Source organism: Uloborus diversus, chromosome 2 (genome assembly GCF_026930045.1).
Source record: "Uloborus diversus isolate 005 chromosome 2, Udiv.v.3.1, whole genome shotgun sequence".
In the NCBI taxonomy this organism is placed as follows: domain Eukaryota; kingdom Metazoa; phylum Arthropoda; class Arachnida; order Araneae; family Uloboridae; genus Uloborus; species Uloborus diversus.
The window spans coordinates 197,515,670-197,532,916 of record NC_072732.1 but is presented as its reverse complement, the minus strand read 5'-3'; the positions used below and the strand labels follow the sequence as shown (position 1 = coordinate 197,532,916).

Below are 17,247 nucleotides of genomic sequence, written 5' to 3'. Positions count from 1 at the left end.
GCAGATAATCTTTGCGAAAATAATTGGGATATGACTGATACCAATAGGCAGTACAGAAACCAATGTGGGATGTGATTTGCAAAAACATAACTACAGAACAAAAACAATTGAGAAATTATTTCACTTAGAGATGGTATGAGCATACATACCATATTAGTGGCATTCATTAATGCTGCCATGGGCTGGTAAACGGCAGTATCTGCAGAATTAAGGTTTCAAGATGTTTGTAGAAATGTATGCTGGATTCAATACTAACAATAGGGAAGTGTTGGAATTACCCCTTTTTTTTTTTTTTTTTGTTTTTCCGCGCCTTTCTTTCAGCAGAACCCAAATCTTCATTGATATAATAGCGAATGATCGAGGAACGCTGACGGCATCAGCAATGAAACTCGCGATACGGCATGATAATTTGATAATATTTTTTGGAAATGTTTGACCTGCAGGGAAATGCTTTATTTTGACAAGGCTAGACTGGATCCGGTAACTTAACTGTTTTACTAGTAGGAATGTTATTTTAGGAGAATAAAGAAATGGTCAACAATCAACACTATCTACTGGTGGTTTAATCCACTGGAGTTAGGGTTAATCCACTGGAGTTAAGGTTAAAATTTACACTATCAAAATATCACCAAACAGGCAATTGCTTCGTTAAAATGTAGAAGCAACTTTTACCCGTCATACCTTGACGGGCAATTTTCTAGTAAGCAAGCTTGTACAATAAAGCTAACGTACAACAGATGACAAAAATGCAAAAAAGTGAAAAATATAAAATGTGCAGTTACTGCTCTTTACCTGTTCAAGGCAGAATAGTACTTTGGGGGGGGAGGGGGAAGAAATCAAGTTACTATTTAGTAGAAAAGCAAGTTATGAAGCAATTTTGATCGTTTATGAAAGAAAAAAAATATGATATGAAATTATTGGAGGTAAGGAGGAACTCGAAGTCAGTATACAAACAAACTTTCTACGTATTTGTAAACAATAGTAACTGTGTGAAAGTAATCAATTTACTTCTCATTACTACAGCAATATAGAAACAAATCTTATATGCATCCGTACATGGTAGTTACAGTTTCAATTTAAATACTGTACTGATCAACGTAAAGTCACTATATAAAATTTAAAAGGAAATATACAAACCAATCTCGGCTGAGTTAAAGAAAGAAAAAAAAAAGAATACCAGCATAGAATGATTTGACCCACTTTTAACAAGAATTCTGCTATTAAGAAAACGAACATCGATTGCATAGCTCTAAATATAGTTTTATCTGTGGGATGTAGAATTTTAAAAGAAAACAATGCTCATTTTCTATACCCGTTTTAAAAATTACTCAAGTAGATTAATATTTTTAACGATTTAGACTAAAAATCATAGTTATGTTTCATTTTCCATAATTTACAAAAAGTTTAGTTAAAACGTAGGCATCTGATTTTATTTTTGAATGTTGCTAAACTGCATATATATTTTTGTTTAGGCATATACAGGGGTATCCCCCGTATAACACGGTTAATTAGTTCCGTGTAATATAGAAACCGTGTTATACGAAACTTTTTTTTTTAAACACTTTTTTTAACTTATTTTTTAACCTAATTAATCATGTACATGTCATAAACCATGTCAATGTGTACCGTGTTGTATCGAAATCATGTTCCGTGTTATATCGAAATAGTGTTATACGAGACCTTGAAATAATGAAAATCAAGGAATGTGTACCGCGTTATATCGAAACCAAGAAATAAGTTGTAAATTTTATAATTGCTGAAATTCCGGCTCAATAGAACATGCAAACGAAAATTGGCAACCAGAACATACAAAGACCCACTGATTTAAAAACAAGAGTAGTTATAAACGATAAAACTTAATTATTTTACATACCTCAAATTAAACTGTTATGCACAACAAGAAAAAATTTATCAACTCTTTTTATTAAGAACCAAACGCATTCTACAAGAAAAAAAAATTGTGAACTGTATTAAAGTAATAAAGTTCATCTGAGCAACAACAACAAAACAAAATATAAAATAAAATAAATAGCAATATTCTATTCATTGTAATTCATGTTCGCAACTCCAGAGCTCGAATACGCTACCTTGCGGTGATTAACAATACTATAGAAAAAGGTAAAACATTCCATTTCACGTCTTTTCTCTGGGGTAAATTACAGGCTTCAGACAGTTTATGGTGTAATGTAATTTCAGAAAAATAGAAAAGAAAGCTTCCCACAAACATGATGAAAAATTACTGTCATTCACTAAGCGGCAAAGCAAGTTCTACGTTACGGCGTGTGTTTGTTTTTCCTTTTTCATTCGCCATTAGACAGTGGCTGCAGCGCCCCCTATAGTTTTTTGGAGTTGCGAATTTTGTTTCGATTCCTTTTTTTTATTTATCGTTTGCCAAATTTAGCTTATGTTTAATCCTAATTCTCAACTCCAATAAACTATAGGGGGCGCTGCAGCCACTGCCTAATGGCGAATGAAAAAGGTAAAACAAACAAATGCCGTAACTTATAATTTTTTAAGGTTAGTGAATGACATTTTTCATTTTGTTTGTGGGAAGCTTTCTTTTCTATTCTTCTGAAATTACATTACATCATAAACTGTCTGCAGCCAGTAATTAATCGAAAAGAAAACACGTGGAATGGAATGTTTTACCTTTTTCTTTAGTATTGTTAATCACCGCGAGGTAGCGTATTCGAGCTCTAGAGTTGTGAATGTTGTTTTCTTACAATGCACTGGAAATAAAATAAAATTATTCTTTTTGCTTTTAGAACAATGGTGAGAAAAATTAAGTATGAAGTTAAAAGTAGTGTTATACGGGGAAAGAGCCGAACACAGACAATTTTTCGTAAAAGTTTCATAAAAACAAAATAAAAACTTATTACAGTGATTATCATACATTTTTAACTGTGTATTGAACAAAAACGAAATCCCCTCTTTTAAAATTCGTGTCGCATCACAACCGAGTAGTATTTAAAATCAAGTTTTGTACCGCGTAATATCGGAACCGTGTTATAATAGTCGCAAATTTGGTACCGTGTAATATCGAAACCGTGTTGTAGAAGTACCGTGTTATACCAGGGACGCCTGTGTTTTGCAAATTAAAAAACTGAAAGAGTTTGAATTTAAGCTAAGGAAGTAAGAAATTCTCAATTGATATTCGTATTATCTTCAAATTATTTCGAAGACATTACTTATATCACAAGTGATGAATTTCTTCCTAAAATACATTTAGCTATAATATTTAAAAGTTTGATGGTTCAAAAATGCATTTAATTAGATTAAATATCGCAGTTAATACAAAATGTGTCTTTCCTAACTCTTGCACCAGTAATGAGTTTCGCATTTGACTTTAGGCGTTGAAAATACTTTTATAAATATTAATGCGCATATATATAGTGCATTAGATTCTTCAAATTTTATCGACAAAGTTTTCTGAATTCGTTCTTTTCATTTAGCAAATTTCTTAAAACTTCGATTCAAGTGAGAGGGTTTATAAAATATGATTATATGAATAATATTCACATACGAGTATTATGGACCTCGATGATTTTAAAATTTCATTTTCATTTCATATAGCACATTAAGCCTAGCGATAACTTTGGCTTTCAATATTTGGAATACTGAATTGATTGGAATTCTAAGGTGTAACATGTGTAGTAGGGTGGTTTAAATTTTTTTTTTCAGTTAGAGTTCAGGACACCCCCTATTTTGTTTACACTTACTAATAGTATTATGCTGTGAAAGTTTTAGCTTCTTACTCAAATTTTAAGAGGGTGCTCAATGACCCCTTAATTTAACATTAGCCGTAGCATAGTAAGTGTCGCAAATTTAGAAAGATTCACTGTTAAAAATGGGTATTCAAAAATAATGAAAATTTACTCATTTTTGAATACTTTTATTACTCAATATAGTTCCGAATCAATAAGGTTCAATTTTGAGAAACACATGTACTCATTTCATGACTCATATTTCTCGTATGTTTGTATTTGATGCCACATTTACTCATTTTTGAATCAATTGTATTCAAAAAAAAAATGAATACATTCAGAGTTTCATTTTTGAATACATTTTTTTTAACAGTGTTTATTTTCCCTAGCTAGTATTTCGTAAATAGTTATTTTACTGCAATGCATATGCATAATACAAGTGTATGTTATTAAATCTAGCATTGATTTTTCAATTCAATGTATTTGTTAAAATCCTTTCCCCATACGCATGAAGTTACGGGGAAGGGATTGAGCACCATCTTTCAGTTTAAATAGGAAACTAAGATTCTTCCAGTATATTACTATCCACAAGCCTAAAAATATTGAGGGGTGTCCTGTTATCTAGGAGAAATTTTGTTTTTTACATGTATTTTTGAACTACCCTAATGTGTAGTGTGAAAACACTTCTGATTGCAGTAACAAAATCCAAATAGAATCGAGACTCGTTCCTTGGAATTCATATGATGAATTAAATCAGTTCAAATGACAACGAAGCTCCAGCAACCAAGCTACAAAAACTTCTTTGTCGAGTGTTTTTCACGCATTAGTTTACTTCCTTTTGAATTTAAGGAGTCAGTACAAAACACTCGTTTGTATTTTTTGGTTGGTTTGACTTAGTTGATTTTTTTGGCGCAAGAACCTTGATAGGCTATGCTACGAACTCATGGCGAAAAATGTCGAACTCATGGGTTGCTTTCACTCCATTGTTCAATAAGTTCCTTTGAATTGGAAGTATTGAATACTGTACGCAGGGGGGGGGGGGGTAGTTGAATAAGCACCAGTTCCTTTCTGATCCCAAATTTTGAGATGACCGAAGGAAGACGTATAAGTAGTTCCTGGTTTGATGGATGAAAAAATGTAAGTGCGACGGATAATTAGTATTAGGTTTGATTTTGTAGTAAACATTTAATGAAAGTTCAAATCACCTAACCCGTGTAGAAAAAATTAATGGTTTAGTATGTGAAGGCTATTTATTGGTGAAGGTCGAAAGGCACCTAAACAGATGTGCAGTGGCTGATTGTATATTGGATCCAGGATTTTGAGAGCACTTTTGACTGCGGAATTGTAAACCTTCATCCGTAATTAGTTTTTGAGCGTACTAGAGCTCTTTAAATTCTTAACAGTAACTCTGTATCAGCACCCCAAGAAATGTTAGCCAAGACTTGATGAATATTTCTTTTTACTAAGCATTTCTGTTTCAGTTCTTGCATGTGAGGAAGAAAGTTTAATTACTTGTCAAGTGTTAGACCAAGGTTGTATTTTTTCCGACCGTATATTTTTAAATGTTGTTGTATACATTTTTACTTGTTTGTTTTTATTTAAACATATCACTTAGTCGGTATTGTGCGTTTTATTCAATGACACTTCTATTATTTGGTGTGAAGGCAACATTTTATCTGAAATATAGCTGGTAGTAAATTCCAAGCCGAATATTTGCCAGCATTTTGTCCAAACATTTTTGGACATGAAACAGAGCAATCGCCAGCGCCAGAGAGAAATAAAAATTCAAATAACTCGAGAGGAGTTGAGATGAGAATATTAAGTGAAACAGCAGCAATTGTCTTCTTTTGTCTTTGCCATTTGAGTACAACGAGTCTCTCTCAAGAATTCTAGTGCTCTAAGTGATATCAACTTTAATTTCTTTTCTCTGAGGTGAAGTTTGAAGTTGAATGTCAAGAGTGGCCGCAGCAATATTTCTAAGAAAAACCCTTTTTGGTATTTCTTTAAAGCAAAATTTCACTTTAATTTTCTTAGTTTATGAAAATTGGGTATCCTGTATCATTAAAAATGATTTTATTATGTTACAAAATGTATTTTTCATTAGTTGGTTTTGTCTTTAAAAAAAAAGAAATGTGTTATTTTGCAATTTTGGAACGTTGTGCGTAAGTAAGTGAAGCATATTTTCCCCTCTAAAAATGAGGCATTCAACATTTTTAGACATCTACAAGTATATTGTATGAAAGTGAAGGGTTTTCAATTTGACCTTGTTACAGAAAAATATGTAAGAAAACACTTTAAAAATAAGGGAGAAAGTTCTTCATTCATTTTAATGAACAAATCTGCTTTGATACAAATATTACTGTAGAATTTTATGCAGTTAACAGATTTAGTTAACATTGCTTTAAGAAAAGAAAAATTGAAACGGATTTTTTGACGGCCCAAAAATCATGTATGACGGAAAATATCTTTACCACCGGTTAATTAAAATCGAGCAAGCTTAAAATATAGTCTCTAATATTGTGAAAATTCGAATAAAAATGTTATTAATTTGAAAATGCGCATCTCGTTAAAACAAACTCAAAGGGATCTTTAAAATCAGTTCGCCTTAACCGCAGTTTGTCTTATCCGAAAAGAAATAAATAAACAATAGGACTGGGATCGCAACTGCAGTTCGTCTTAACAGTGTTTCGTTTTAAGCGTGTTCGTATCGGGTTCGATTGTACTATTTCACCCAACGACTTTTAGATGAAGCCATTCCGGTGTTCCTTTCTATCATTTAGAAAAAAAAGGAACTCAAATAGAAAATTTAGTCCATATTTTATCACACGTGACCGTGGTCAACCCATAATATGAAAAAAATTATGGGTTTTGATTAAAAAATTTAGACACTGTGATCTTTTTACTTTGCGTATGGTTCCTTGTTTCTTGAAATTTCATTCACATGTTTCCAAGAAGTCTCCTGATCGACTTAGATACTTCTTTTAAGATTTATTTCCATAATTAAGAGTGTTTTGTACATTAAATTTTTTTTCGTATTATTTTCTTATTATCTTTACTAATATTATAAAGAGAGAGGGCGGATTTTTGTGTGTTTATATGTTCGAGGTAATCTCCGGAACCACTGCACCTATTTGAAAAATTCTTTCACTATATGAAAGGTGCTTTCTTACTGAGTAACATAAGCTATAATTCGAAAAAATCCGATAACTAGTTCTTTTTTTATTCAAATTTAGGCCCAAATTTCACGTAAATTGCCTATTATTGGCTATTAAAAGGGTGAAAAATTACTTGCACATGTTACTATTATATATCGTTAAAAAGGGTAGAAGTTTTTACGTTCTAAGGAGTTTGTTTCGATGCTCTAACTTCATTACGACGGGAGTAATTTGCGTTTCTAACTCGAACTTTTTTAGGCTTAGCTGAAATTTAGGCACTACTTTCTTCATTAAATATATCAATAAAAAGTGAATGAATTGTCTCACAGTTTTCTTTTTGACACCATTAAAAAAAGCGAGATATTTTACTCCAGATCTCTCTCGACCCTTGGTCGAAAAAATTTGCTTCTATCTTCAAAGGAAAAAAAGTTACAAGCGTTTTTAAATCAATTTCGACGCACGTCATTTTGATTCAGGTTTTCAACCATTTTATTTTCGCGTTTCCATGGTTACGCTTTTTGAATCCATTGATTATTTCCATCTTTCTCATTTTCAATTTTTAAACTTATTTCATGTTTCCATGGTTACGCTTTTAAAATTCATCTCTCGCATTTTAATTTCTTAAAAATATTTTGATATCTGTCGTCATTGTTTGGAAGGGTAATTTTGCATGGTGTTTTTTTTCTTTTATTAAAGTTATTCTTTAAGTTTTTAAGTTATTCTTTTAATTAGTTGTTGAATATATGTCACTTGACACAATTTTTGTTCTCAAGGTAGACCGGGCAAAGCCGGGCAACGTAGCTCTTAAGGCACGTTAGGCGCTGAGCACTTCAGTCTAGGATTATTCTTTTAAGGCAACCGTTAATGTAATTCATTGTTTTGGCGATTTGTTTTGAAAAAAAGGAAGATTTTGATTTGTTGTTATCCGAGTGAGATGTACGACCTTTTCTTCTTTTTTTCCGACGACGATATTTGAATGTTCCACGGGATGATGTTTTTTTTTCCTCGATGATTTTTGAATGTTCCACGGGATTTTTTTTTATAGACGGATGGATTATGATAACGTGGTTGCTGGGCATTTTTGGCGACAAGCAATAGAGCTGTGGAATTATTTTTACATTTGAAAGATATTATTTGATGCCTTTTTTTGTTTATTTGGCGAAATATTTTAAATTGCAGTAAAAACCGCTTCATTCGCTAAATAGAGTTTCAAAGCAACTGTAAATCTAATTTAATGATTTGACGAAAAGTTTTAAATTCCAAAGAAACTTAAATAGATTTTTTTTTTTTTGAAAAGGTTGTGTACGCATTTTATACAAAGAAAAACGATCATTTCACATCAGAAGGGAAGGGGGCGTCAGTTTTTTCTTAATTTAACGGACTTCTATTAAATTTTTAGCACAGGCATCGCTGTGCGGATACTGCTAGTTGTTAATAAGAGCTTTTCCAAACTTATAAACGTACTTACAATATGACACTACTTTAAACAAATTATTTCGAGATAGATTTTAATCAAAAAAAATATATGTTTTTGATATTTGCGTGCCTATTTAATCAATTTGATATTTATTAAAGAGAGAAAAAGAAAAAAATGTGTAATCAATAAATTCATGAAAATCATAAAGTAACTCGAACATTTTAATCTTCTTATTTCAAATATTTTGTTAAGCTTTTTTTTACAAGAAAAGGAGAATATCCATGACTATTATGCAAATAAACTAATGAGTCTTTAATTTTCTTCAATGTGTGTTCTAAAATCTTTAACCATTCAAACTATTCACGAAAAGATAAGAATAATTTTCGAAGCTTTGTATTCATTACTAATGCAGTTTTACAAAACAATGGAGGATTTTCTCTACTTATTTGTGCCAACTACGCTTAACTAGAATAGTAAACGCATATACTTCTACTTAAATTTAAAAAGGAAAAAAAATCTGGAAAGTATTTTATTATAAAATCTTGTGAACAGTGGTAGTTTAAACAATTTATTTTTTAGCACATTTTTCTATCAAAGAGCGACACGCTTCAAAACATAAGAATTGAATTGTGTTTTAAGTTATGAATGCGGTTATTGATTAATAATCACATGGCTATTTGGTTATTATTAAGAACAACAGGTGATTAGTATTTTTTTACCCATTTATATCGTCAGGGCTGCTTTCTAGTCAATAGTGTAGAGCCATCGATGATTCTAACGCATTGCAATTGTATTATGTGAACGGACACCGTTCATTTTATGTATGGCAATTTCAGTACACAACAATGTCAAATCATCAAAATGCTTTAAAAGTTAATTAATTTTATTGAAAAACAAATACAATTAACTGCATTTTGAATTATAGTCAACTCTCGATAACCCGAAGTCACAACGGAGATGTTAAAACATTTGCATTATTAGGAGTTTGAGTGATGGGAATTTCCCATAACTTTTTTCAGAGTTTGGAACACAATAAAAATTTCGAGGTAAGGGAATGATCGAGTTACAAGGCTTCGAGATATCGAGAGTTGTTGAAGTTGAGCTTTCCCACTTCTTTTTATTCACACTTTTCATAAATTAATTTTTGGAGAGAATTGAAGGGACCATGTTCATAACACACAACTATTTTATTTTCTACACTCTGATACAGTTTACATGATAGGCAGCCAATTTTCCCTTTCTCCCGAATAGGGGTTCAAAATATGACCATAAAATGGTATCCCACTATTCGGTCAGGAGATTTGTCAGTCATCCCTTGACGACTGTCTACAGCCATACGATCTCAGGCGCTCTCATGCATCTGCGCAGTAGCCAATCGCGCTAAGCCCCATTACGCAATTATGGAGATCCCAGTTATAAATCATGGGATCCCTGGCAAGCGTTACGCAATATAACTGCGTGGAGCATTAATTTCTTACAAGAGTTGACTTGATATACAGGGTGTTTCAAAATGAATAGCGGGGTTTTAACATGTTATAATATTTATTACATCAAACGTAAACCACAAGTGATATATCAAATGAAATAGAAACTCAAATAGTTTTACATAATAGCCTACAAATGTTCAATATGAGCACCATTTGTCACTCGGCACACGTCAAGACGATACGCGAGTTCTTCCCAAACTTTGATGAGTGTCTCATTAGTAATTGCTGCAACAGCTGTTTCAATCCTGTTCCTTAATTCGGGAAGGTCGGCTGGCAGTGGAGGCACATACACACGGTCCTTAATAAACCCCCAAAGATAGAAATCACACGGCGTTAGGTCGGGTGACCGTGGAGAACATGGGAAACAAGCCCTGTCATTAGGCCCCTTACGACCAATCCAGCGGTCGGGTACAGTTAGGTTAAGCCAATCCCTGTACCTCATTATGCCAGTCAGGCGACGCACCATCTTGCTGAAAAATAAAACACAAAACACTTTCTGTTCTTTAGTCGCCATCTTTGCTACAAGCGCTTTCTAGCGGATTGCAGCAGAAACATTCCACGCGCATGCGCACTGATGCCAAGAAACAAAAAAACTTTGAGTTTTTCTTTCATTTGGTATATCACTTGTGGCTGTAAGTTTGGTGTAATAAATATTATAACATGTTAAAACCCCGCTATTCATTTTGAAACACCCTGTATTTTGAAATTCAGGACGATCGGAAAATGTGTGGTAGAATTTCAAAGGGCTTGAGGGAGGAAGGGGGGTGTATAACGCAGTGTGTAGGGTAGAACCCATTTCGAGGACAGGCCGACTTATCCGACATTTTTGTTCCAAGACAGCTTTGGATCCAGCCTTGTTTCAAGTATTTGGAAATACGTTATTATAGTCGCTGGTTGACAATGTGGTAAAGTAATTGATGATAAGTTGAATAAAACGTCCCTTTCGGTAAATCTAGAAGGAACTTTTTTTCTCAAATTAAATAACAATTTATCAGCAAATATATCCTGTAATGGGCCTCTTTTTTATACCTTACTTGGTTTTAAATATGAATTAAATATATCTTCCCCATTAAGACAATAAAATAATTATAAAAAAAAACATTTATCCAACACATCAATAGTTTGGCAATCAGATTTCTGGAACGTAGTTACTGCATAGTTAATAATGTTCTCAGGCGTACAAATTTGGAACCAAAATGTCGGAAGAATTAGCTCTTCTTTTAAGTGGCGTTAGTGTAGGGTAACCAAGAAAAGGAGGCAATGCGGAAAGCTTAAAGCCACGCAGCTGTGATTACACATTATACTATATTTCAAGTTATAACAGTTATGGAGATATGCAGAACACGGCTGGTGTTTTATGTCTATGTACACAGTTCCATAGGTCGGTAATGTTAAACTTGTATTACATAATTACATGCTGTATAAAACCACTGCCGTTCGAGAGCTTTCTGAATTGCTTCTTTATTTTGACAGCTCTACACATGGCGCTCTATCACCTCCACGCGGCCTATGTAGACACGCATTATGCCGCAAATCCTTTTAATTTGTCTTGTTAAAGTACTTTTGTCATCTACCCGTCTCTTCTTCCAATGTTTGGTGAAATCCAGCCCTCTTGACATTTTAGACACACATTTTCCATTGCTTGTATAACGTTTCAAAGAAAAATATATTTGGTTTCACCCATGTCTAAATAGCCCACGGTTTTAAGGCATTAAGATGTCTGAAACATAAAATAATGAAAAAGATCGAGCAGAAAATATAATGATAACCTTCAAAATGCTAAGAAATCCGTCAGAAAATACTTAGAAAACGCTTAGGTATTTGAACATTTTGCAATATGTTTCTAAAATATAATTTTGGCTTACATATTTATTCATAACTACTCAACACAATTTGTTTAAATGTGTTTAAAAAACCTAAAACAAAACTCAAACTTAGCTGTAAATATTCGATGCCGTCAGAGAGTTAAAAATATCCAAATTCAGGAAAGGTATTTAGACCTCTGAAGGAAATAAATGGTAAAGTAAACTGGCAGGAACTTTTTTCCCGAAACTCCTCTGTCTCTTCACGGTATGCGGGTCTTAGCTTTAAAATCTGGTCTGAGAATATCATCCAGACGTTTACTCCCTTGATGGATATTTAATGGCGTGAACGAAATTCACAGAAGACTTTTTCAGCTTCCCATCGATTCGCTATCGGTACTCGATAAATTCGAGGTCGATCCCTATCTGTGGAAAAAGTCGAGTTCAGAGCGAATATTTTACGACTTTTTTGCGTTAATAACTGGAGCAGTATTCTACTGAAATTTATTTATTTTTTGAACTTCTTTTACTACATTCAAGATTATTTTTAGTATTTTACTCAAATTACGTGTATCTGCTTTTATACAATTATAATATGTGTTATATTTGGAAATATGTTGAACAACCTAAGCAATACACGAAAAACAAATTTATTCGCGTACGGGACTGAAACCTGGTAAATGAAAACATTGAAAACATTAAAACAGATGTAAATTTGCGCACATTTTGTTTTTTCTAACGTTGTCGTTTGTGATTTTGAAATAGTGCATGTTAAAATACATTTGAAATAAGGGTGTGTTTTTTGTATTTATTTTCTGAGAAAGGTATATTTTAGCATTTGAAAAATAATCAATACTGAAACAAAAATCAGTCCTTAAAAGACAACACATTTTATTTTCTTGCTCTCATTTAACTATTACTTAGAATTAGTATAACCAACGAGCAAAAACACTCGGCGTTGCCTGGGTCAGTAATAATTTTGAGAAACGATTGCTACCTTCATTCATCGCAACGATTTCATTCATTTTCTGTTTTGACTGAAAGAATTCACAACACACCACTTTGACGTTGCTTAAAATTGAACTACTTTCTTCCTTAAACGTAAAAGCAAAGTAGTAATAATATAAAGAACAAAATAGTATTCATTGAAAAAACGAAAGCACGATATTTAAACAAACAAAATTTTGAATAATATCCAAAATATGCATTTAATCCTCAATTCTTAAAAAAAAAAAATATTTATCAGTTAATCTATTTTTTCTTTTCTTTTTTCTTTTTTGAACATAGTCCTTCACTTTATAAGTTTTTGTGTTGTTTATGGATTAGCCTCGTTTAGTTGGCGGATTATTTTAAATTTCAATAAAAGCTCCTTATAATGGCGATATCTTGATTACATGGTGAAAACCGAGAAACACTATTACGTAGATTTTACGACAGTTGAAAAAATTGCCAAAGCGTCAGCTATTAAAATATTTCCGCAAAAAAAAAAGGAAAAAAGGCGGGATTCCTGCTGGCTGATTAGATAATGAGTAAGTGTCGAATTAGAGCAATAAAAAAATTAATTGCATTAAAGTTCCATTAAAATGGAAGATAATCCGCCAAATATATTTACTATTTTCCAATGTTGGGCGAAAATATCATTTTTAAGATTTATGGACTTCAGAAAAGCCTAGAACAGTCAGACGAAAAGCAAAAATATTCAACAGCGCAACAATTGAAGCAGTGAGAAGCAAAGGGATGTAAGTGGCAAAATTAAAAATGTGGAGATAACCAGTACTCATAGTAGGTGAACTTCTCCTCTGCCTTGGGGCAAGAGATGTTATTAGTAGCCCTGATTTTGGAAAAAAAAAATCAATGAAAGCCTACCCAGTATCTTATCTTTAAACGCGTTTTACTCAAAACTTGAAAATGTCCACTTACACCCCTTTGCTTATCACTACTTCAATTCTAGCTATCTACACGAAATTGAGATGATACACTAAATACTAAATTGAGCTGATGAGTGCCTTCGAACATGGAACTAAAAAGCCTATAACTCGTTTTTTATTCTGCTAAGAAATTTCGAACAGATGTCATCTTCAGCAGAAATATCAAAGCTTTCGATAGACATATTATGTTAATATGTGCAAGTATTTGTTTACCTCCATATTATAGAATGTATGTGAAAATTGTGTTTCATTGCCCCCCCCCCCCATTGGGAGTTTTGCCCTCCATGACGGGATGAAACTACCTTATGTGTTATTCTGACGCGTAAGTTATATTATTGTAAAGTTTCATCAAAATCCATTCAGCACTTTTTGCGTGAAAGAGTAACAAACATCCATACAGACAAACTTTCGCATATATAATAGTAGTAAAATTTATATTAAACTAAGTTTAAAAGAACAAAGTTTGGAAAATGCTTACATTAGCTTAAAATCGTAATTGCTGAAATATGTTTTGATGTTATATACATTGAATTGGTTTGAATTATGTTGTCAAAAAATGTATAAAAGTTTTGAAAGTTAAAATACTTATTAAAATCAAATTTATGTTGCAATAAATACAAATGAAACGAAGAAAAAGTAAAAAATATCAAAAGCAAAGAGCATACAGAAATTCAAAAAGAAAAAACGTGGGGAGAACAGGACTATAAAAGTTTCGTTTTCAAACAACCTCAAAATTTGTGATGGAAATTTTTTTTTAGAGGTGTAAATGGTGTAAATTGAAATATACGTCCTAATGATGAAAAAACTATTTTGTTAATTCTTTTTAATATATATATATATATATATATATATATATATATATATATATATATATATAATGAATTTTCGAACGCCTAATGTCGAACAGGACCAACTTACCACAACAAGGGGGAAGGTTGTTCTGGGGGTGGGACAGGGTTTTCTAAGGTTAGCAAGACTACGACCAAAGATGATGATTTCAAGATTAGCAATGTTTAGAGACGAGTAACTTGTTAAAGGCATGATTTGTGATTAAAAACAAATAACAGTGGTTGATGTAAACAAGTGCTTATTTAAATACTGATAAACAATGTCGTTCAAATAACCAATTGTTTTTCTTTAATTTACAACAACTTAATTTGCGTTTTGGCATACATTTGTTGTTAAAGGTTCAATCATCACCCTTTAAGTGCAAAATCATACATTAAGGAACAGTTAATAAATATACTAATATACTTTATTAACGTAATACAATACCATAGAGTTAAATTACATAATTAACAGCTTCAATAGCTAATTAGCTATACTAATTTGTTTAGTGTTGAACTATAACAAAAAACAATATTTGATAATAAATGATCCATAAACCATCTATTGAAGAAGTAAAGGATAACACTATGCTCTCGAATATCTGCGGTCGTATTTTCCACTTTGCCCTTTATGCGTGTGCTTTTTCCAACTTTTGTGATGATTTATTACTTTATTTATTTATTTAATTTTGTGTTGATAACTTACTTGAATCCTTTATATCAGAAGCCACTTAAGTGCGCTTTTTTAAACTTTCGAAGAACTAAAACTGTTTTGCTGCTTTAGTATAAGTCTAGTCTCCTTCAAATATTTTGTTATCGAATCAAAAATATGCTATTGGGATAATCTATTTATTAAAAAAAAATCCTTAAAGTTTTTGAGTTATAAATTTTTTGAAAAAAATGCACTCAGGTGGTTTCTGCAATAAATGAGTTTATTTAAAGTGATTTTTAAACATTATTACTGAAATTAAGTCAGACTATTAATTTTTCCTGTTTTAGTATTAAAGGGCCAGTAACAGACACACTTAAGTATAAAAAAGAGCGTTTTTACAATTCCTAAATAAAAAAATACAAATAGACTACAAGCTACAATATGTCTTTATACAAAGGATCTGTCCTTATTCACTTATTCAGCTTCTGGCAACTCCTTGTCAGCTGTTGGTCATTGGATGATGGTGTCATAGAAGGGTTTATATCCAACCGTGTATTTCATCAACTTTTTTATACCGTCTATCTTTTTTTTTCCTTGATTGGGACCTAAAACCAAAAATGTCACTGTGCAAAACTCGATAAATTTTAAAATTTGTTTACATCATTCAACGGGGCTTTGCTGGGAACTTCTTTTCCTTTGTACGAGACGTACTGCAGTTCGTTGAACCTAGCATTCCAAGTGATGCTCCGTTTCTATTTTTCTTCGTGCAGAACTTCACGCCCACGCTTGGGATTAGGTTCAACATCTGAACTATCCGACATGGCCTAATAACTATGTAATGTTACAATAAACAACAAAATAACACCTAATTTTCACCAAAAACTATTCACTCAGAGTTAGGTAACCTTTGAATCAAACAAAACAGCGACTTACAAAACAGGTGAGGCAAGCCTTCACGAGTGAAATTACCACAGAAGAAACCTAAACGACATCGCTTGGACTCTTTCTGAAATAAACGGATTATTTTCAAGGCTGCCAAAAAGCATTGCTGACATGGAACAAGGGTAATTTCTGCTCTAAAAGATGTACTGTATATCTTTAAGTTGTACAGTATCACCAAAAACACATTTTTTTGATATTTGTCCCTTAGATGGTTTCTGAAATAAACGATTCATTTATTGTATCAAATAATCGTTGTAACTTAACACGAGCAAAATCAGTTTTTAGACAATTTTTTATCTTTCTGCAGCTTCCTTCCCAATGAAATCACATTTTTTTTCTAGCCAACAGAAGCCTGATTAGTTGAACCTCGGTTTTACATCTATATTGCTTACGCCTTTAAACGAGTGACCGAACCGGTTAGGTTCGAAAAAGTCACCTCCTTTACATGTTTTTGGCGTAACCTAACTTGATTTGATTTTGTTGATCTGTTGAGCGATTTGCTGCATCCGTTTGCAATAATGAGTGGTTATTTTTTTGCATTTAAGTACATTTTCTACATAGTACACTATATTAAATAAATTCAGTCATGCATTTTTCGTGTAACCCTGTATTGCCAACTTAACATCAGGATAGATTCTAAAAGCAGTTGTTAGAAGTTGGTTTTCCAACACATACGCACAAATGCAAGAGATAAATATAAAATCTTCGAGTAGTTTTAATTTATCTGCTAAAAATTAGAAACAAATAATCAGCGTAAAGAGAAAGAATTTGTTCTAGCGACTGGACTTAAATTCTGCAGTAAAAACTTTTACAACAACAGGTAATTATTTTTAAAGCTTTAAACAAATCTCTTTATACGCAAAAAATCCCGCTTTTTTAATTGTATTAATGTTTAAGGAGCTGGAATATTTTCATTATCAGTTTTGCATAATAACGTCAGCCATGTAAAAACCATAAGATACACGCAAACTCACAGTGGTGTTTATGCTTAATAAACGATAATAAAAAATGACTTCCCTATTAATAAACTCCCTATTATCCGCGGAATAAGATGCAGTGGTAAACGCGGATGATCCCCACAATAGGTTAAAAAAAAACTACTACATACAAGAGCAAAAATTCAAGAAAATCTTGAGTGCTGATAGTAGGTACTAAAGACAAAACTAGTAACACTAAAAACTAACATCATACTATGTAGCTAATGTGCGTAAATGCCAGAAAAAATAATTCATTTTTAGGATTCCGCAAATCGTGTATCAAATCGTGAAAAGAAATCAAAACAAATGTGGTTACGGCAAAAATGTGTAAATAAGGTATTTTTTCTTTGAACAGA

General features: G+C 32.3%; 1 protein-coding gene across 1 annotated transcript in view; it reads right to left on the bottom strand.

Annotated features, from left to right (window-relative positions):
• Positions 1-14,534, bottom strand: part of LOC129216751 (uncharacterized) — a 99,701-nt gene extending 85,167 nt beyond the window's left edge. The window contains exon 1 of the mRNA XM_054850968.1: positions 14,412-14,534. Within this exon, the coding sequence (XP_054706943.1) occupies positions 14,412-14,534 (123 nt within the window). The remainder of the gene's footprint in view (positions 1-14,411) is intronic.
• Positions 14,535-17,247: the final 2,713 nt, after the last annotated feature.